The sequence below is a fragment of the Hemitrygon akajei genome, chromosome 23 (assembly GCF_048418815.1).
Source record: "Hemitrygon akajei chromosome 23, sHemAka1.3, whole genome shotgun sequence".
In the NCBI taxonomy this organism is placed as follows: Eukaryota; Metazoa; Chordata; class Chondrichthyes; order Myliobatiformes; family Dasyatidae; genus Hemitrygon; species Hemitrygon akajei.
Window position 1 is genome coordinate 27,847,196 of NC_133146.1, and position 21,156 is coordinate 27,868,351.

The window sequence follows — 21,156 nt, forward strand, 5'->3', positions numbered from 1 at the left end:
CAGAACATAATTTTTCAATCTTCCCCAGCTATGGGAATGCTGCCAGAAGATTGAAGAATTGTTAATGTTATACAGTTGTTTAAACAGGGAGGAAGGGATAAAATTGAGAAATTAAAGGGCATCTAGTTTAAGTACATATTGTGGGAAACTTATTGAAATCAGTTGGCAGAGATTAGAGTCATAGAGCATTGCAGAACAGAAACAGGCCTTTTGGCTGATCCAGTCTATACTGAACTGTTTTTTTTTGCCTTGTCCCATCAACCCACACCAGAATCATAGCTCTCCATAACCTTCCCTTCCATGGATTTAGAAGGCAAATCATGCAAATAAGGAGAAAAATAATACCGAGAAACCGAGTTGTAGAGTAATTGAAAGTGAGTCTGAGTTTCTAGAATTAGTTAAGAGCTCTGGGTGAAGTTATCCAGGCTGGTTCAGGATCCTGATGGTCGTAGAATAATAACTGTTCCAGAACCTGTTGAGGTGGACTGATGGCTTCTGTACTTCCTGCCCAATGGTAGTAGTGAGAAGAGAGCATGACCTGGATGGTGGGGGTCCTTGATGATAGATGCTGCTTTCTTGTGTTTGTGCACCATGTGAATGTACCCAGTGATGGAGAGGGGTTTTCCTATGATAGACTGGGCTGTGTCCACCATTTTGTGTAGACTTTTCCATTCCTGCACATTGGTGTTTCCATATATAGCCATTCATACAAAGGATAAAGGCATTTGGGAACTCACTCTACCAAAAAGCTCATTAGTCTGGGGGTAGGGGACGATTCAATTAAAATGTCAAAATTAGGATTAAAAGATTTTATATTAGTTAAGGATATTAACGCTCAAGGAAAAAACAATTTGGATAGAAGTGGAGATGCAGATTGACCAGGATGTGAATGAATGAACGAGTTCAAAGAGCTCAATAGCTGCCTTCGATTCCTATGATCTGATCAAGGGGTATATGAGGAATCTTTCCAAATATTAATCAGCTGTTGCATTCTCTTTGAGGGCGAGTGAGGGTATCAAAAGGGAAAGGAAGAGACAGGAAGACATGACTGGCATTATGTTGTGAAACATATTTCACGACATATGCCAGTGATTTTAAATCTAATTATGATTCTAATCGGTAAGTGAGTGAAGATGGAGGAAACTGAGGAAGAGGAAAACTGAGGGAAGGATGGATGGGGAGAGGAATAGGGAGATTGAAGGAGGAGGAGCTCAGAAATGGGATCATTTTGGGTTTTGTCTTATGCGGATTGCTGAGAGAGGGTGTGCACGTGGCCCTGAACATTTCTGAGTCATAGAGCCATACAATATGGATCTGGCCCTTCAGCCCATTGGGTCCATTCTGAACCTCAACCCTCAATTACATTCTCCCTACATTTCCATCAATTTAGAGCAATCATTTCACCCACCCACACGCAATTCCTTGGGATGTACCTAGGGTATTCTTTTGCTAAGTTTGAGTGGCAGAGCCCGATATTCGTTTGGGGCCTCCTTTCTGTTAAACCAAGACCGCACTCTATCATCACCATGTGATAGCCCAGTGTGCAGCAGCCACCCACATTAAAAGAATTCACACACAGAACTGTTCCATCCCTGCAAACCAAAGTGGAAGGAAGTTATCCTCGATCCTGTGAGACCGTCTGGGAAGGAAGGGATAACAATGAGAATGTTTCAAAAATGCAAACAGGGTTTTGTTCCGTTGCCGTTTATTAACTTTATGAGAGGCATTAAAGTGTAACAGGAGTTTCAAATCATTTGCATGAATGGATAGAATTTATTTCTTTAGTTTCTTTACCCTTTGAATGAGAAATATGGGGGTGGGGGGGTTGGAGAGCAGAGGAGCACAAATCTGACTGAGATTAAAACTTCATTCCCCTATTTGTAAAAACTGCAACAAATCATTAGAGACAGTATTACAAAAATGCTGATGTTAGGTTTTCTGAATATTTGTGGCAGTAAATTCAGTAAACAGTTCAAAATGTTGATATTTGAGACATATGGTTTTGATCTTCCAAGAGGTATGTGACGTATGCTCCTGGGATATTTTGCTCTTCACTCCATTTCTGTTTGACACATTCCCATTCACAATAACTTTCTCTGTTTCTTCCATTGAGCCTTGATTTTACCTTTCATCCTGTGACTCCTTGGCCTTTTCGCGCCAATGTGCAATACCATTCCAATATTTTCTGGAAATTAAGGATCAACTTTATTTACCATAAACATTTGGAATATTCTGTGGTGTGTTGCTGCAACATGCAGCTAAAAAAATCCAATAATTATAAAGAATTATATAAAAATAAGTAAGAGGAAATCTCAAGTATTTTAGAGAGCTTGCTTGTTCCTTGTTTGTAAGTCACTGAAGGATGCTTGTTTGGCATAGCATCTGTTTCTTAAATCTGTTTGGGCTTAAATATTTCTGCAAGTCTCACACTAATTTTAAAGTGATTAATATTTTTAAAATTCATTGTGCATTTTCTCGAAGTCTGTTCTTTTTAAATCTGTTCTTTTTTTTGCATCTTTTCATGCAATTTCATTCTGACAGATTTTGGTAATAATTAATGATTGAATGCCAGAATAGCCTCACATTTCATAGGCAATAATCCCATCTCACCTGGAAAAAAAAAGCTACAGGCTTTAATTTTATGTTTCTTCATCTTTGTCTTTGCTAAAACATGACAGTCTAGCTTTTTAACAATGCTCCTGACCTGTAAAAATATGTCTTTGCACTTCCTCTCTCACATTAAGGGAGAGTGAAATAATTAGTTAATTGCTTTCTTTACCTACTGACCCTAACCCCAGTGGCCGAGACTGTAGTGTGTCAGCCAAAGCCATTGACATCATTCAACACACAAGCTAATTAAAATGAATTGAAATAGCTTTAAATAAATTCAGTAGCTGAAACCAAAACTCATTTCAGTTTTACTACATTAGTGTCACTGATGTTAATGCATTTGTTAAACGAATTTGGTGCAGATTTTGGCAGTGAACTCCTAGGTACCAATGAATGGTTGATTCCACAATTATAACAGAAGACTGTGCAGACCTACATGATCAGTACTGCTGCTTTTAGTCTGGCGAGGATGTTAACCCTTGAAGCACTAATCCGATATATCCTGTTAACACTATTTGGTATCTCTTGGGTAGAGTAAGGCTTAAGTCTCAGCTGTTTATTCCCTATTGCCGTTTGATTTGCTGTCGCTTCTGCATCATGGTTAATAACTTTTAAAACCTGCAATTGTATGTAACTTCCAGGGGTCCTGTTGATTCTGAAAGGCAGAGTGATCACTTTTGCACCCTTTTGTCTTGATATCATTTGGCTTATAATTTAATGATCATTTATGTTTATCATGTTTGATTTTATTTAAATGTTTGGAGACTTTTTTGCATTCGAGTAAGTTTGATGGTTGCCGTTGAGTAGCAGACTTGGAATGTTATGTGCACTAAGAGAATTTCTCTAGCTATGCAAGATAGAGATACAAAGACCATTTTTAACAACCCCCACCCCATTGTTACCTTGACTGAACGTGTCTTTTTTGCACTAGACTGCAGTTGTTTTTGCATTATTATGTAGGTTTTGCCTTCATAAAAGTGAAATTTGAATATCATCCCATCAAGGAGTTGCATTCAAAATAACTTATTCTTGCTCTGCCACTTGACACTGGGGTTGATCTATCAGTTGTCACATTGAGTAGCTCTCTCACTTTAGAGTGTGGCCTCAATAAGAAAACTTAAGCTTGGCAGTATAATTGTGAAGAGATGCTGTGCTGTTGAGTTGAGGAAATTGTCCATTAGGTGACAATTAGGTGAAAATCTCAGACAATGAACTGCAGACCAAGAGGATCTCTTCTGCTGTTCTAGCCAACACTGCTCCCTCCAACAATGGCAGGAGAAGCAAGCTATCATCAGGTTGCATTGTGTGCACACATTGCAAATTAGTAGCTGTCAATTTCTGCAATAGAATAGTGACCAAATCAGATAGAACAGGACATATAGGCAGGCCCTCAGGCCCGTGATGATCTGTCGACTTTAAACCTGCTCTAACATTAATCTCACCTTCTCTTATGTAGCCCTCTACTTTTCTATCATCCATGTGACAATCTGAGAGTTTCTTAGATGCCCCTATTCTATCTACCGTAAATTGATTATCTATGTAGTTTTCGGAGTTACTGTGGTCCTGAACAATTCCACAGAAGTGCGGCCTTTTTGATTCTCTTTTGGGTTGTGATTAGAAAGAATTTCTCTGCTGTACTTTGTAGACTGTGAATGCTACAGGTAGAAAACAAAATTAGAGTTGAGATGTGCATGTACGCACCCGAGCATTCCTAAAGCAGAATCAGCTGCCAACACATGGTAACTTCAATTCAAACAGAGCAAGCCCCTTCCAAAAGCTTCACATTGTGTTCGTTAGCTTAACTTAGTTTTTCAACAAAAAAAGTCCACTCTTTGCTAATGACCATATACTGAAAAGAATGTTTACATATTTTTGTGATCATCCTTAGGTGAACGGTCAAAGATTTAAAAAGTTTTGACAACATTCCTGATTGAATCTATGCTCTAGTTTGCCGTCACTGATGCTGACAAACTGCGCTAATTTTTTTAATTATCCCAGGTTGTGGAGGGTTTTGAGTTAATCTTATTACCCAATAAATTGTGTAAGTTACTATTAATGAGCAGCAGTTGTACTGGGACCAGTGGCAATATTTTGACCTTTGTCTTTAAGCATCTCTCAGCCCCTCTCTTCATTTAAGATACTTCTGAAAAGATATCTCTGTGATCGAGCTGGCCCAGTGTCCCTTTTGGTAGTTTGTTTGTTAATTATCTCAGTGAAGCCGAACATGGATGTAAGCTGTTGGAGCATAAGCTAAGGAGTAGCTTCAGCTGCCTTTTGCAACTGGTTTGGAATACTTGAACCTAGCAGTCAGGTTTTCCACTTCAATTTCAGTCCCTCTTTAGTAATTGCAATCTTTTATTTGAGTTCTTCAGAACATTGACTTTTGCCTTTGATCTGTTTTAAATTACCACTCTGCAAAAACAGTTTCTTTTTTGTTGCTCCTGTTTGGATTTCTTTTGGGTGCTGTCGATGGGTTTCCTGTCACGACCCCCACCCTCCCTGCCCCCTGGAAGCTGCATGCATTAATGAGTTTTTTTTCCCTCCCGCTCTTTCCCCCCTACCTTACCCCCTTCACTGGTAACTTGTAAACACAACAGCCTCCGCTCCTTCAGTTCGGATAGGTCATACTCGCTGAACAGGAGTCCGTACGCCAGGGACAGCATCATGATTGAAGAGCTGACCAAAGAGCCGGTAAGTGGAGATTTGTTACCTGTGCGGTTTTGTCTTATTGCCTGCTTTAGGCATCGTTGTTAAATGATGCTGCTTTTTTTTTGGGTCTAGTTGTACCTCTTTGGTTGCCAGAATAGTAGAACAACCTAAAGAAAAGGATTTTTTTTTGCTCTGGTGTTCACTATTTAATTGCATTGACTTAAATTTGGGATGCTACAGTGGTGTAGCAGTTAGCATGACGCTATTACAGCTTGGGGGGGGGGGTCAAAGTTAATTTCCATTGCTGTCTGTAAGAAGTTTGTACATACTTTCCGTGAGTGCATGGGTTTCCTCCGGGTGTCCTGGTTTCCTCCCATGTTCCAAAGACGTATCAGTTAGTAGGTTAATTAGTCATTGTAAATTGTCCCATGATTAGGCTAGGGTTAAATGGGTGGGTTTTTGGACAGTGGGACATTTTGGGCCAGAAGGGCCAGTTTTGTAGTGTATTTCTAAATAAAAAAATAAATTTAAAAATACTGATGCTGCTTTTCTGCTTTCTATCAGGCCCCTTATTTAACAATCATCTCCCATTGTAAATTTTCACGGGCTGGTTCTTTGCTTTTAATGTATGAGTGCACATGTGATGAGTTTTTCTGGAACTTGTCAGATACTGAATACTTTAAACAGCCTTTCACAATATTAAACATCAGAAAGAAAACATTAATCAATTTGAAGATTTGTAGTACACCCTCATGTACCCTTTGATGTATGTTTAGGTAACTCCAAGAACATCTGCAGGCATATGGAAAGCACTTGTTCCTTTAACATTCAACAAGAACACCTTTCTTTTCTCTCTCTCTCTTTAAGACCATAAGATATAGGAGCAGAAGTAGGCCATTTGGCCCATTGAGTCTGCTCTGCCGTTGAATCATGGGCTGATCCAACTCTTTCAGTAATCCCCACTCCCCTACCTTCTCCCTCTGACTAAAGTATTTTTTGCGCATCTCTATTCTAAATGGACATCCTTCAATCCTGAAATCGTGCCCTCTTGTGCCCTCTGAAATCGACTCCCCTTGCATTGTTGCTACGAATCTAAGAATGATGGAAGTTCATTGTTCATCAAAGACCTTTTCCTTGCTGTGATGTGACATAAGGAACGTAGGCTAAGATAATTCCCTGCTTCTGTTGACAATTTGGGAGCAAGATGCTAAAGTACCATTTACACGAATGCACCAAGGAGGTGAAATTTCCTCTCCTGTCCTCCTCTCTCCCAGCCTCTTTCCCATTCATTTTCTTCTTGGTGGATATACCTTATTTCTTCTCTGCATGTGTACTGTAGCACTCACTTTTAAAAACCCTTAACTAAGCCAAATAATGAACCATAACATTCATTGGCCATCATAAACTTAGCTGAACAGACTTAAAATATAAAGAAGACATTAAGTAGTGACATTTAGACAGAAATCTCAATTGCACGGTGCGCATTGTCACTTTAAACAGCCTCAGCACTTCCAGTGCCTGTTTATTGTTGCTTTACATTGATGCAAATTCCTAACTGCCCACCACTGACAGTGTCTCTGTGCTGGACAACGATATTCCTTTTTGAATTTCAGTACTTATTGCTAGTTAGCCCGAAGTGACAAAGGGTTGATAACTGAGTGGAGCTGAACTTGGGGTGGTAGTTGCACTAAGAAAATCGTAGCAGGTCCTCGTTCTCCGAGGACCCAATTGGTGCCAGGCCAAATACTCTTTTTTTTTAAAGAAACTCTGATTTGCAACTTTTTATGTTAAAAGTTGAACTTATAACTTTTGAGTGTTGGATCTATACCATAACAACCATGTAAGTTGTATTATTAATCGTGTGTTTTCTTTGAGAAGTAACTTTGTTAAAATACAGGTTGAGACCAACTTATCAGAATATTTGATACTTGACAAAAATATTAAGCTCCAAGTTAGAACTGACTGGCATAGCTGAAAGTAATCAGCATTTAATCAGCTGGTTTATGAACCTACTTGCTCTTCTCTCTTTCATCCCCGTTGTGAATCACAACAGGCTAAGCTTGGGAAAAAACCTGAAGCCATTATTTTTCACACTATTACAAGTAGATCTGGCTGCACTTGAAAATACAAATTCCAAATACACAGTACCCAAAATTTCTAATCATGTTGGGTGGTTTTAATCTAGAATGTAAGGTTTTTTTTGGTTAATATTTGACCTTGTGGATTAGTTTTGTTTGAAGGACTGGAAGGAGAAGCAGATTTTATTTTCAGTTTCCTGAGTATCACTGCACTGGTCTGCATGTCTTCCTGATAAGCTATGGGAATTGAAAGGAAACAAAAGATGACTTGTACAGTTTCAACAGTCATTAATGATTTTTTATCTGAGAGATAACTGGCTACTTACATTGATTCGTTGATGTGTAGCGTCCTGTGGTGTTTGTGAGGTTGATTGTGGGAAGCTTTTACCACCTTATTGTATAGTAATGCAATCAATAGCAATGGATTTGTCACACTGTCGATGGAAGCAAGTTTCATGGCCTCACCAGGTTGAAGGAGAACAGTCCAAAACAACTGAAATGTAAAGTTAGTGGGCAGTTCAGTTTTAAAGAAATAGTACTTTGGGTAAACCATGCCCCACTTTTATTAAAATTGCTCATGTGTTTATATAAATTACTGCACAAAGAAAAACTGTATAAATCTTATCACTCCAATCTCAGGCATACTTACAAACTCAAAAAAGGGACTGGCTACGATGAAGGCTTATACTTCCATTAATTTAAAAAAAACCTTGGCATCACTTTGATCTGCCAACACAGCCTTCATACTTGCTAGCTCCCAGGCTCCTGAAAGTATCTTCTGAGGTTAAAGGGCATCTTTGATTTTCCTCCTGGTTTATCAGGGTTTCCATCCAGAGCTTGCGCATTCCATGGGTGGGCCAATAGTGAGCAACTCTCTGAAGGTAAGCAATTATCTTCTGCCAGCTTGCTAATTAAAGCCAGGAGATTAAAGTTACCATTACTTATTCCTACAAATGCATTTCTAAAACATGCCAGTCTTAATGTTCAACTTAGTTTTAAATCTCTTAGCTTCCAGATGCTTGTATTTATGGCAAAAGGTAGCCACTAAGCATGTTGGGGGTCAACCCCATTGTTCTGCCTTATCCCTGAACCGTTGCTTCCAGCTTTACTCTTCCCATTATCTATTGACATCTCTTTCAATAACTATTTTTAATTTTCTCATGCCATGTTTTCTAATGGAGCAACAAGCAATGCTTCCTTGTTTTCATTTGAAAGCTCTAAACCCTTCTATGTTTCTTTGCTAATGAGCTTAAATTTGTTTTTAACACACTGATGAGTGAAAACTTGTTTCTTTACGTTCTCAAAAATGGGACAATCTATCAGATTGTTCTGAAACACCTAGCCTACGTCCAGTAACCTACTTCCTATCCTGATGAAAATGTGCAACGTAAGCATTTACTGAATGCATGGTTTTATTATTGGTGGCAATTGGCCATGACTTTACTGGGAAATTTGTGGCATGCTTTGCCTGTCAGTGTTATGATTGCTATACATTTTCTTCCTATCTGTTTTCATATCATTTTTCTCAACAAATTTATTCTTAATTAGGTGGAAAGCTTCACAATTGACAGCCAGTGAATATGAAGGAACAGAATTGTGTTTTCAGGTTGGGATGGTGTGTGACTTTGAGGCGAACCTGTGGGTGATGATGTTCCCATGCACCTGCTGCCCATGTCCTGCATTGTGGTAGAGGCTGCACGTTTCAAAGGTGCACTCGAACGATGTTCTGTGAATAACTGCAGTGCACTTTGTCAGTGAGACCCTAGATAGAGGAGCAGAATTAGGCCCTTCAGCTGATTGAGTCTGCTCCGCCATTCAATCATGGCTGATTTATTATCCCTCTCAACCCCATTTTCCCTGTAACCATTGACACTCTTACCCATCAGACTATATTTTGTAGATACACAGAGACCTGACTTGCATTTTAAATATACCCAATAACTTTGATGGTTCTGCAACTGTGGCACATTCAAACGAGGAAGCAAAAGGGCAAAGGATATGGTAATAGTTAAGTGGGCTATTTTATCCTGGGTAATATTCACTTGTTTGGAAGCCAAATCTGGAGTTTTCTGGAAATGTTGTCCAAATAAAGTGGATTCCTTGAGAATCCTGGGATGATATATATTGGAGACAGGAGCCTTGAATCTTGAAATTTGACCACAAGTTATTTTTGTTCTACAAACAAGAATTACTGAGCAACACACACAAAAAGCTGGAGGTGCTCCATAAGTCAGGCTGCATCTGTTGAGGGGAAACAGTTGACGTTTTGGACCAAGACCCTTCGTTCAGCAAAAAAGAAGTTGGCATTCAGGAAAGAATCACGGAGGGAAGGTTCAGTTGTATCTCTGAAAATGTGCTGTACTGTCAGGTGTGCCCATTTTGGGATAAACAAAATTAGGCCTCCACTGCTCCCATATCTGGTTGTATTGGATCATTTTGAAGAAAATGAACGTTTTCTGTGGTATCCTTGTCCTATATACATCATGTTACTGAAAGAGATTAGCTGGGTACTAATTGATATTTATGGGATAGCACTCTGTGCAAACATCCTGTTTTGTTTCCTCTATTACCAAACTGATTGTACTTCAATAGTACTTCATTAGCTGTTTAAGTGATTCTGGGTTTCCTGAAAAAGGACATTAAAAGAACTAATAAAGTCTTTTATACAAACCTTAACAATCCTCCCAAAGTGTTATCTCCTTAAACATTTTCATGCCATATTTAACTGTACTTTAATTCTGGTATTTAACTTGAGATTTACTTTGTTTGGAAAGTGTCAGTGAAAAACTTTCAATTATTTCTCTGCCTTTAAGAAAGCCATTACCAGTTTTTAGTGAATTAATACCCCTTTACTCCCTTGTATTTATTCTTGGCATGTTTAAGCAATGTTTGTTGTTCCTAGCACTGGCTATGTTTTCATTGGTGTGCCCGTGTTGTTTTCTTTGTCCTCTTCTTTTCCTGATTCCTTTTTGCTAGAAGTTTAGAGTCCCAAACTGTTTTACTGCCCTCAACTTGTTTTGCATTTAGATTACCTTTGTGTTTTATTTCAAGATTTCTCTTTATTCCTCTGTTTCTCTGTACTGTTCTTACATGCACATCCCATAAATTCCACCTCTTCCTGAAAAACTGTTGGATTTCAATGCAGCATTTGAGGTGTCCATTTATTGTTCATACTTCTGCCTTCTTTAAGAATCGTAGTCTTGTAGACCTTAAGTTCTCAGTGACGCCTTAGTGACCAGTGGATGATATCTCCTTGTACGTTACTATATTGCTTCCTTGGAAACAGGTCCAGCGTAATACTAGTAAATTTTCATTCATCGGCAGATGGTTCTCAGTATGCTCTCCAGCTTTGGTGAGGAATATTGACAACTTGCCTCTTATCTCTTCCAAAGAATCTCTGATTATTTGCTGCCTGGTATTTTACCATTACAAGTAGTATAGCAATAACACCCTTTAATCCTCTCTGGAAGCGGTGATTTGCCATACCCAGCATCCAGCTCCTGTGATTAGCCACCCTTCAACAGTAATGCTATTATCTTGCTTTCCTGATCCTTCTTAAAGTGCCTGAGACTCCAGTTTGGGTGCTTCTTGCACAAACATAGACCTGTTTGTGGATTTTACAATTGCAATTATATTTAGCTGGGCCTTTTTGTAAATACAAGCTGTTAAATGCTGTGTAGTTTGGGCTTCATATCACAGTTCTGGTTTAAACGTATCTCCTTGTATGCGATGTTGTAGGATTTAACCCCCAGTACTTACAGGATATTTTGTACCTCTGAAGTTGGTTGCATTTAATTTTGTGGAGTAAGGATTTCAAGTGATGTGGAGCGAGGTAAGGAATGGAATTGAATTTCAGCCATACCATATTTTTATTGAATCGTACAGCAACTTGAGAGAGTGGGTAGCTTAGTCTTGTTTCTGTGATCCCAAAATGTGGATGGAGGAAATCACAGGGGTTTCTATTGGCTCTGGGTCCTATACACAAAAACACATGTACTGGTTGTAACTCAGTATTTATTTCTGTTGTCAATATTTTTCTGGTAGCACATTGCGGTTTCTCGAGAGTATGACAGCGACTCTTTGAAAAGATTCAGCTGGACCGCCGATACGCTGGACAACGTCAACCTCATTTCCAGCCCTATCCATTCAGGGTGAGTTATAGTTTGCATTTTCCAAAATGATGCGTGAAATGTCTCCTGTAGCAAATATCCATGCTTAATTTGCAGTCGTGCTAAAACTTTAGAAGTGGTAAAAACAAGAGGTTCTGGACATTTCCAGCAGATGCTGGAAATCTAGAGCAACACACACAAAATGCTGGAGGAACTCAGCAGGTGAGTCAGCATCTGTGGAGGGGAATAAACTGGCAGGATTTCAGGCTGAGACCCTTCATTGGGACTTGAAAGGAAGGGGGTAGAAGCCAGAATAAAATGTGGAGCGAGGGGAAAGCGTGCAAGCTGTCAGCAGATAGGTTAGGTGAGGGAGAGCGTGCACAGGGAATGGGTTGAAGTGAAAAGCTGGGATGTGATAGGTGGAAAATGTAAATGGCTGAAAAAGAAGAAATCTGATTTGAGATGAGAGAGGCTCATGGGAGAAAGGGGAGGAGGAAGGGTACCAGAGGGAGGTGTTTGGCAGGTGTGGAGAAGAGAAGATGTGATTTCCTTCTCTCCACCTTCTTATTGTGACTTCTTCCCCCTTCCTTTCTAGACCTGACAAAGGATCTCAGCCTTCACTAACATTGACTGTTTATTCCACTCCATACGGGACTCCTGACCTGACTTGCGAGTTCCTTAAGCAATTTGTGTGTAAAGCTTTAGAAATATTTAATTGGCTCAAGTAAGACCTTTATAAGTCTTGGTCTTGTTCTTTCTTTCAGTGTATTACAGAAATTGAATCCACCCCACGGTAGTGTGAAACTGAATCAATTCACGTGCATCACCAACACAATATTGACACATAGCTATATGCAAAGATATTCCAAAATTACCAAAAGCTTGATCATATACATGGGTCTTAAAGATAATTTATGCAAGGAAGAGAAGGGATGAGTTTCAGTTAAATCTTAAACTAGCAAAAGTTTGGATGAGAACTTATCAGATGAACAGATTCATGTGTTACCAAGCTGGAAAACAGATCACCTTGGTGATCTCCTCAGATGAGGCCTCCACTCCAGCACGATTGGATGCTTGAAAAGGCAGGAAGCAAATGAGAATGGACAGTTTTTAAGAAGCATTGTTGTTTACTGTAGAAGACTGGACATTGGGATCAGAATTAGGTTTAATATCATTGGCATGTGCCATGAAATTTGTTGTTTCATGGCAGCTATACATCAGAATCAGATTTAATATCACTGGCATATGTCGTGAAATTTGTTAACTTTATGGCAGCAGTACAATGAAATACATGAAAAATAAATATAGAGAAAAAACTGAGTTACATTAAATATATAAAATAGTTAATTTAAAATAAGTAGTCCAAAATAACAGAAATAAAAAAGTAGTGAGGTAGTGTTCATGGGTTCAATATCCATTTAGAAATTGGATGGCAGAGGGGAAGAGGTTGTTCCTGAATCACTGTGTGTGTGCGCCTTCAGGCTTCTGTGCCTCCTTTTTGACAGTAAAAGTGTGAAGAGGGATGCCCTGGGTGGTGGGGGTCCTTAATGATGGACACCACCTTCCGAAGGCACCGCTCCCCAAAGGTGTCTTGGATAATATGGAGGCTGGTACTCATGACAGCTGAATAATTTTACAAGTTTCTGCAATTTAACTTCAATCCTGTGCAGTAGCCCCTTCCCCCCCCCCATACCAGACGGTGATTCAGCCAGTCAGAATGCTCTTCATAGTACACTTGTAAAAGTTTTCAAGTGTTTTATTTGACAAACCAAATCTCCTCATACTCCTAATGAAATATAGCCACTGTCTTGCCTCCACTATAGCTGCATCAATATGTTATGTCCACATTAGGTCTTCAGAGATGTAGATACCCAAGAGCTTGAAATTGCTCACTCTCTCCACTTCTGATCCCTCTATGAAGATCGGTTTGTGTTCCCTCAACTTACTCTTCCTGAAGTCCACAATCAGCTCTTTGGTACATTGTACATCAGTACATTGCAATACATAATAATAATACCAATAAATGAAACCAAGTCCAATGGGGGAAAAAATAAGTAGTGAAAAACGAGAGGTGGAAATTGTGAGGTAGTGTTCATGGGTTCATTGTCCATTTGGAAGTCTGATGGCAGAGGGGAAGAAGCTGTTCCTGAAATATTGAGTGTGTGTCTTCAGGCTCCTGTAGTTCCGCCTTGATAAGCCTTCAAAATCTAGAATTGTGGATTGGTTTTCTTCAGTGCATTGTGAGATAGAGCATCATCGTTGCTAAAGTAAGGAATAAAAATATTTTAAAATGAAGTGGATAAAGAATGAACAATCAAAAGCCTTGCAAAAATGATGCCTTACTCTCCTACTGTTGAGGAGAGAAAAAATTGTCTAAATTTGTACAATTTGGCTTAATCCATTAACAAATGGCTGATACTTTTGCATTCCATATCAAAATAACATTCGAATATTTTTCAAACAGTATTGTGAATTATTTTCAGGCTTCATTTAGAAAAATACTCCAATCTAAAATCTAGAAATTGCCTGGCCCCTTTGAGCACTTTGACAGAGTTTGGCATCGAAAACAATTCAGCTGCTATTTCACAGACTGCATACCAACAGGGATTTCTTCAAATGTTTGTTAAACTTCATATGTATGTGATCCAGAGAAAAACCAAAGATTAGTTTCACCTACTCCCAGATGGACATGCGCTCATGCAGGAAACTGAGGAGGTGATAGATAGGAGCTACAGGGAGGTAGTAACCCAGATGTTGCAGGAGGCAGGTGCCTGGGTGACTGTCGGTAGAGGGAAAGGAAATGGGTAGTCAGGGCAGAGTAGCCCTGTGCTGTTTCCTTAAGAATAAGTAGACTAATTTGGATACTGTTGAGGGGGGAATGACCTAACTGGGGGGAGCCACATTGGCTGGTCTCTGGCACTGTATCTGGAGCTGTGGCTCAGAAGGGAAGGGGGGAAGAAAAGAACTGCGGTAGTGATAAAGGGTTTCATAGTTAGAGGAGTAGACACAAGATTCTGTGGATGTGAAAGAGACACCTGGATGGTACAGTATGTTGCCTCCTAAGTACCAGGGCCAGGGGCAACTCAGAGTGGGTCCATCAGACAGACAGACATACTTTATTGATCCCGAGGGAAACTGGGTTTCGTTACAGTCGCACCAACCAAGAATAGTGTAGAAATATAGCAATATAAAACTTTAAATAATTAAATAATAAAAAAGTAAATTATATCAAGTGGAAATAAGTCCAGGACCAGCCTATTGGCTCAGGGTATGTGACACTCCGAGGGAGGAGTTGTAAAGTTTGATGGCCACAGGCAGGAATGACTTCCTATGATGCTCAGTGTTGCATCTCGGTGGAATGAGTCTCTGGCTGAAAGTACTCCTGTGCCTAACAAGTACATTATGGAGTGGATGGGAGACATTGGCCAAGATGGCATGCAACTTGGACAGCATCCTCTTTTCAGACACCACCGTCAGAGAGTCCAGTTCCACCCCCACAACATCACTGGCCTTACGAATGAGTTTGTTGACTCTGTTGGTGTCTGCTACCCTCAGCCTGCTGCCCCAGCACACAACAGCAAACATGATAGCACTGGCCACCACAGACTCGTAGAACATCCTCAGCATCATCCAGCAGATGTTAAAGGACCTCAGTCTCCTTAGGAAATAGAGACGGCCCTGACCTTTCTTGTAGACAGCCTCAGTGTTCTTTGACCAGTCCAGTTTATTGTCAATTCATATCCCCAGGTATTTGTAATCCTCCACCATGTCCACATTGACCCCTTGGATGGAAACAGGGGTCACCAGTGCCTTAGCCCTCATCAGGTCCACCACCAGCTCCTTAGCCAGAAGTCTTGGTACATATTGGCACCAATGACATAGGTAGGAAAAAGGAGGAGGTCCTGTAGAGAGAATTTAGGGAGTTAGGTAGAAAGCTGAAAAGCAGAACCTCTGGGATAGTAAACTTTGGATTGCTACCTGTGCCACATGTCTGTGAGGCTAAGAATAGTATGATTTGGCAGATCAATGTGTGGCTGAGGAACTGGTGCAGGGGGCAGGGCTTCAGATTTCTGGATCATTGGGATCTCTTCTAGGGGAGGTATGACCTGTATGAAAGGGACAGGTTACACTTAGATAGATAGATAGATAGATACTTTATTCATCCCCATGGGGAAATTCAACTTTTTTCCAATGTCCCATACACTTGTTGTAGCAAAACTAATTACATACAATACTTAACTCAGTAAAAAATATGATATGCATCTAAATCACTATCTCAAAAAGCATTAATAATAGCTTTTAAAAAGTTCTTAAGTCCTGGCGGTAGAATTGTAAAGCCTAATGGCATTGGGGAGTATTGACCTCTTCATCCTGTCTGAGGAGCATTGCATCGATAGTAACCTGTCGCTGAAACTGCTTCTCTGTCTCTGGATGGTGCTATGTAGAGGATGTTCTGAGTTATCCATAATTGACTGTAGCCTACTCAGCGCCCTTCGCTCAGCTACCGATGTTAAACTCTCCAGTACTTTGCCCACGACAGAGCCCGCCTTCCTTACCAGCTTATTAAGACGTGAGGCGTCCCTCTTCTTAATGCTTCCTCCCCAACACGCCACCACAAAGAAGAGGGCGCTCTCCACAACTGACCTATAGAACATCTTCAGCATCTCACTACAGACATTGAATGACGCCAACCTTCTAAGGAAGTACAGTCGACTCTGTGCCTTCCTGCACAAGGCATCTGTGTTGGCAGTCCAGTCTAGCTTCTCGCTTGAATCCAAAGGGGACAAACATCCATGCAGGCAGGTTTGCTGGAGCTCTTGAGGTAGGTTTACACTAATTTGGCAGGGGGAAAGGGAACCAGCGTGATAGGGCTGAGGATAGGACAGTTGATATACAACTAGACGCAGTGTGTAGTGAAACTGTTGGGGGCAAATTGCAGTCAGTGGGATGAGTTGTAATGTAACATGGGAACAAAATCAAAAGGGGTGATGAATACAGGACTGAAGGTGTTATATTTGAATGCGTACAGTATACGGAATAAGGTAGATGATTTTAGAGATTGGTAGGTATGATGTGGTGGGGGATCACCGAGTTGTGACTGAAAGGAGAAGGTACATCATATTGAAAGTACAAGCAGGTAGGCAGAGGGGGTAATGTGGCTCTGGTTAAAAAAATTAAAGCAAATCTGTTGGAATTATTTGAAGAAATAAGAAGCAGGACAGACAAAGGAGAATTGGTAGATGTTACATACTTGGATTTTCAGAAGGCCTTTGACAACGTGCTGCACATGAGGCTGCTAAACAAAGTAAGAGTCCAGGACATTACAGGAGAGATACTAGCATGGAAAGAGCACTAGCTGATTGGCAAGAGGCAAACAGTGGGGATAAAGAGATCCTTTTTGGATTGGTTGCCAGTGACAAGTTGTATTCCACAGAGATCTGTGTTGGGACCGCTATTTGTGTCCTTGGATGGTGGGATAGGCGGAGGGAGAAGAGCAGGTGCTGCATCTCTTTGGAAAGTCATATGAGAAGAGGTTGGTGAGAGTTAGAATGAGCAGCCAGTGGAAGTGCGTTTAATTTCAATATTTAAGAGCAATTTGGATAAGTGTGTGGATGGGAAGGTTACGGAGGGATATGACTCTGGTGCAAGTTGATGGGACTAGGCAGAATAATAGCTTGGCATGGAATAGATGGGCCAAAGGGCCTGTTTTTGTCTATGACTCTATGAGAAGGAGAGTGGCTGCTGAAGAAGGAAAAGTGAGCCAGGGAATCGTGAAGTGAACAATCACTGTGAAATGGTTGGAGAGGAGAAGGATTTGCAAATAAGGTGTCATTCCAGTGAAGGTGGCAGAAATTGTATAGAGTATTCCGTTTGAAGGTAAGGTTGTTAGAGCAAAAAGGTGAGTGCAGATGTAATGGAAAGGGCACATAGTCTAGCAGCTACGGTGGAGGGGAAGCTGTAGCTGAAGATCAGCGAGGGTATCTTAGAATCACTTCTACCTGATAGCAGAATGACCTGACAGCCATTCTTTTCCTTCCTTAACAGCCAGTCCCTCTGCCCCACCACTCTGAAGTGCCCACCTGAACTAGTTCTTGCATTGAGTATTTCTCTCTCAACTATACTCACATTCCCCAGATCAGAGATGTAGAACACATAGATCTGAGCTGACTGGCTCTTTCAAGAATATGCAGAATAGTCCTTGCTTCAGTCTCCTTTAGGCTTAGTCTCTCAACTCCTCCTTCAGTCATTTGGTCGTCAAGCCTGTTGAAGCATTTAATAAAATCATGACTGATCTAATTGTAACCTCAGCTTTGCGTTTCCCTTCCCCAGCAGTCACTCCCCATTGCTTATCAAGCATCTTGTTACTCTGCCTTAAAGATGTATTCAACAACTCTTTATTTCCATCAATCTTTGAGGAAGAAAGTTCCAAAGACCCCTCAATCCTCTAAGAGAAAACAAATAGATTCTTTTTTGTCTTAAATAGATGATCTCCTATTTTTAAATGGCAGCTCTGAGTTCTAGAATTTCTCACAAGAGGAATCATCCTCTCCACTTCCATTTCGAAAAGACCCACCAAGAGATCATGTTTTAATCTAATCTCTTCTCAGTGTTTTAAACTCCAGCCTAGCCTAGTCTGAGCAAACCTTCCTCTTAATACAACCCATCCATTCCTGGTGGAAGATGACTAAACTTGTTCTGAAATGCTTCCAAGGCATTGACATCCCATCTGTTACTTTGTTTTCCATGCATTTTGGCATGCCCTTTCGATGACTTTTCTTTATCTGTTCTATGACTTTCCAATGTCCTCTACGTCTCTTTGGATTTCCATTGTTTCTTTCCCACCTTTTAGAGAGTACTCTTGTTTTGCTGTTTTATGTCTGAAGAGGGTGGCTCCATATTTGCTGAAGTCTAACGTCATTTCACCACAGTTTTGCCATTCACTTAAATCTCTTTGCAAATGTATGATAATACCTATGGTAAATAAGAGGGTGGCTCTATAATACCATATTCATACCTGTGCTATTTGGTAAATAAGAATGCAAGGATTTTTATCAAATCAAGCAGATCACTTATAAGTATGTAAAGCCATCTTCTGCCCCAGTGTTAGTATTAAAGTTAGAACTTGCCCATGTTTCCTTGTGAATGTACCAGCTTCCAATGCTGAATTTGGTTGAAATCAGCTTCTACCCTCCCACCTGTCATCCACCCTTGTACTCGGGAGTACTCCACCCAGAACCCATTGATGTGATCATTCATACACTTCCCGGCGTTCAAACTGAGTTATCTGTGAATGATCACGTCAATGGGTTCTTTATACTTTTAAAATGCAAATATTATTTTCACAGGTACCGGACTTTTGAGGCGAGTGGTCCTGGGTTTGAATCCGGCCAGCTCTTCGCATCCATCCATGTTGGATTGAGTGTTGAGTTAGCAACTCGGCCTCATAAAAAAAAAAAGACAAAATCCTATAGAAATGGTAAAGTTGCTGCCTGATGTAGCACATGGCATGGAGTAGAACATAACTTGTGCCATTGTGTCACTACTGCCCCTTTGACGGATTTATTTGATGGGTTCTGTTTCAAGCTGTTTTACCATAGACTGCCAAGTGTTTCCTTTTACAAATGTTTATGTCTCTGTGGTTTGCAGATAGATCATTAGAAATTCTAATATGCTTTTCCGGTAAGTTTAGGAGATTTGCCAAAATGTCCTTGAACTCTGCAAAAATAACTCTGATTCCATGAATTCCACTGATTCTGCAAGAAACTGAATCCCAGGGTAGTATTTGGAGACACTTGGATAATAAATTTACTTTGAACTTTAAACTTCAAATTGGAGAAACTTGCTCATCTTTGGTGTCTTTTTGCTGTTCTCTAGATTCCTTGTCAGTTTCATGGTGGATGCCCGTGGTGGTTCAATGCGCGGCAGCCGCCACAATGGAATGCGTATCATCATCCCGCCCCGCAAATGCACCGCGCCCACACGCATTACTTGCCGTTTGGTGAAGAGGCACAAGCTGGCAAGCCCGCCACCTATGGTAGAAGGGGAAGGGCTGGCCAGTAGGCTGGTTGAAGTTGGGCCATCAGGTGCTCAGTTCTTGGGGTAAGTTGCTGTTCTGCTCCACCTCATCATTCCACAATGCTCACCTTCCCTTTTTCCTTTTTTTTTGTGTGGATTAACACTACTGGTCACAAATTCTTGAATGTGAGCCTTTAGATTGTGGGGGGGGGGGGGGCAGACATTAAAATCTGATTTAAGACTTGTGTGCTGTTTCTGTGTAAATACCATGTACCAGGTATCTTCCCAAAACCAGTCACAGTGCAGAATAATTGTGAAAGGGTTATTGATGGCCAAATTGAAATCCATAATATTCCATTGGTGGGAAGTAAAATTGGACATCTTTGTTTGATCATCTGCAAATGCCCAATTTTAAGATTCCTGTTTAAACAACTGCCACTTGGCTCTAAATAATTTGCAATACTTGGTAACTTTTTTGCACATTCTGTTGGATTACGTTTTGGAAATGCTCCATTCAAATCTGGATACTGTTGGGAATGACAGTTTCTTCATTGTTTTTTTTTCACTTTTTGTTTCCCTTTACTGCTGCATGGATGTTTTTTTCAGTAAACTTCACCTTCCTACCAACCCTCCCCCTCTCAATGAGGGTGAGAGCTTGGTTAGCCGAATCCTGCAGCTGGGGCCTCGAGGAACAAAATTTATTGGGTAGGCCGTTTATTAAAAAGATACAAACTGTCACGGCAGATTTTTTTTGGTATTTATTTTAGTCATTCCCCATGTTTTTCTGGTTTTTGTTTGAAAAAACAACTTTCAGTTCTGTTGCTGAGAGAAAATCATACCGGCTTGATCTATATTTGAAGCTCTGTTGTTTTACGCTTGGCGCTAACAGGCATGTTTATGATTCACTGCAAGCATTCTGCCTCCATAACTGCTTTACTCTGTACTTCACCTGTTGGAATCTCTTTCAGCCACATCAAATGCATTCAGTAAAAAGTGACAGCTCTTCACATTCAATATTGGTATAGAGAAGGTATCAGCAGAATTAGGACAGCTTTCAGAAGGATGGGTTGTGATAATGAGAAGTCAACTGAAGTCAGAAAATCAGCAAAGTTAACTTTCTTACCAACCCTGCTTAAAATATCTCCTAAGTTAACGAGCTTGAAGAACTGCTGAATGTTCATGGGCTATATTTATAAAATAATGATGAATCCTCCATAATTTATTTCAGGTTGTTTGCTTTACATATTCTTAAAAGTACCTAAATTGATATTTGAATATGCATATCCTGAAAATGTTACTCAGGGACTTCTGGTCAAAAATATTAATTTGGTGTTTAGTAATGAGCTACTCAAAAGCCTCATTGTGTTATTTCTGTTTGAAAAGGTCCAAGTGTAAAATGTTCCCCTAAAATACCAGCAGTATGGTACATTCTCTATATCCATATTTTCATTCTGGATGTCTTGCACTACACACGGGAATTGATCAATTTTTAATGGACAGTGTAAGTTTCGGTGCCGTATAAGGCTGTATTTCCATGGTGGGGAAACCAAAGAATGTTGAATTTCCGTAACACTCTTCAATGATCACACACACTTATCAGCACATTTGCAAAACGAAATATGGTTTTCTGTGTGTGTCCAGTGTTGAATATTATGAAGTAGAATGTTAGAAATGTTAGAACCCAGAAATATTTC

General features: G+C 40.2%; 1 protein-coding gene and 1 long non-coding RNA gene across 32 annotated transcripts in view; one reads left to right on the forward strand and one right to left on the reverse strand.

The window, feature by feature from the left end:
• Window positions 1-21,156, forward strand: part of ank3b (ankyrin 3b) — a 634,594-nt gene that overhangs the window by 519,480 nt on the left and 93,958 nt on the right. For 16 of the 30 annotated variants that reach the window (XM_073027286.1, XM_073027283.1, XM_073027301.1 and 13 more), the window contains 5 exons: window positions 5,208-5,301; window positions 8,159-8,218; window positions 11,382-11,488; window positions 19,322-19,546; window positions 20,069-20,167. In XM_073027286.1, coding sequence (XP_072883387.1) covers window positions 5,208-5,301; window positions 8,159-8,218; window positions 11,382-11,488; window positions 19,322-19,546; window positions 20,069-20,167 — 585 coding nt within the window. The remainder of the gene's footprint in view (window positions 1-5,207; window positions 5,302-8,158; window positions 8,219-11,381; window positions 11,489-19,321; window positions 19,547-20,068; window positions 20,168-21,156) is intronic. The other 14 variants (XM_073027293.1, XM_073027295.1, XM_073027297.1 and 11 more) reach the window with 3 other exon arrangements.
• The window catches only part of LOC140715307 (uncharacterized), a 113,669-nt gene continuing 94,211 nt past the window's right edge, over window positions 1,699-21,156 (reverse strand). Inside the window, exons 2-3 of one of the 2 annotated variants that reach the window (XR_012096102.1) lie at window positions 7,664-7,830; window positions 1,699-2,185 (exon numbers count right to left, since the gene is read on the reverse strand). This is a non-coding gene — a long non-coding RNA (uncharacterized lncRNA). Of the gene's footprint in view, window positions 2,186-7,360; window positions 7,575-7,663; window positions 7,831-21,156 lie in introns of those variants that run through there. The other variant, XR_012096103.1, reaches the window with a different exon arrangement.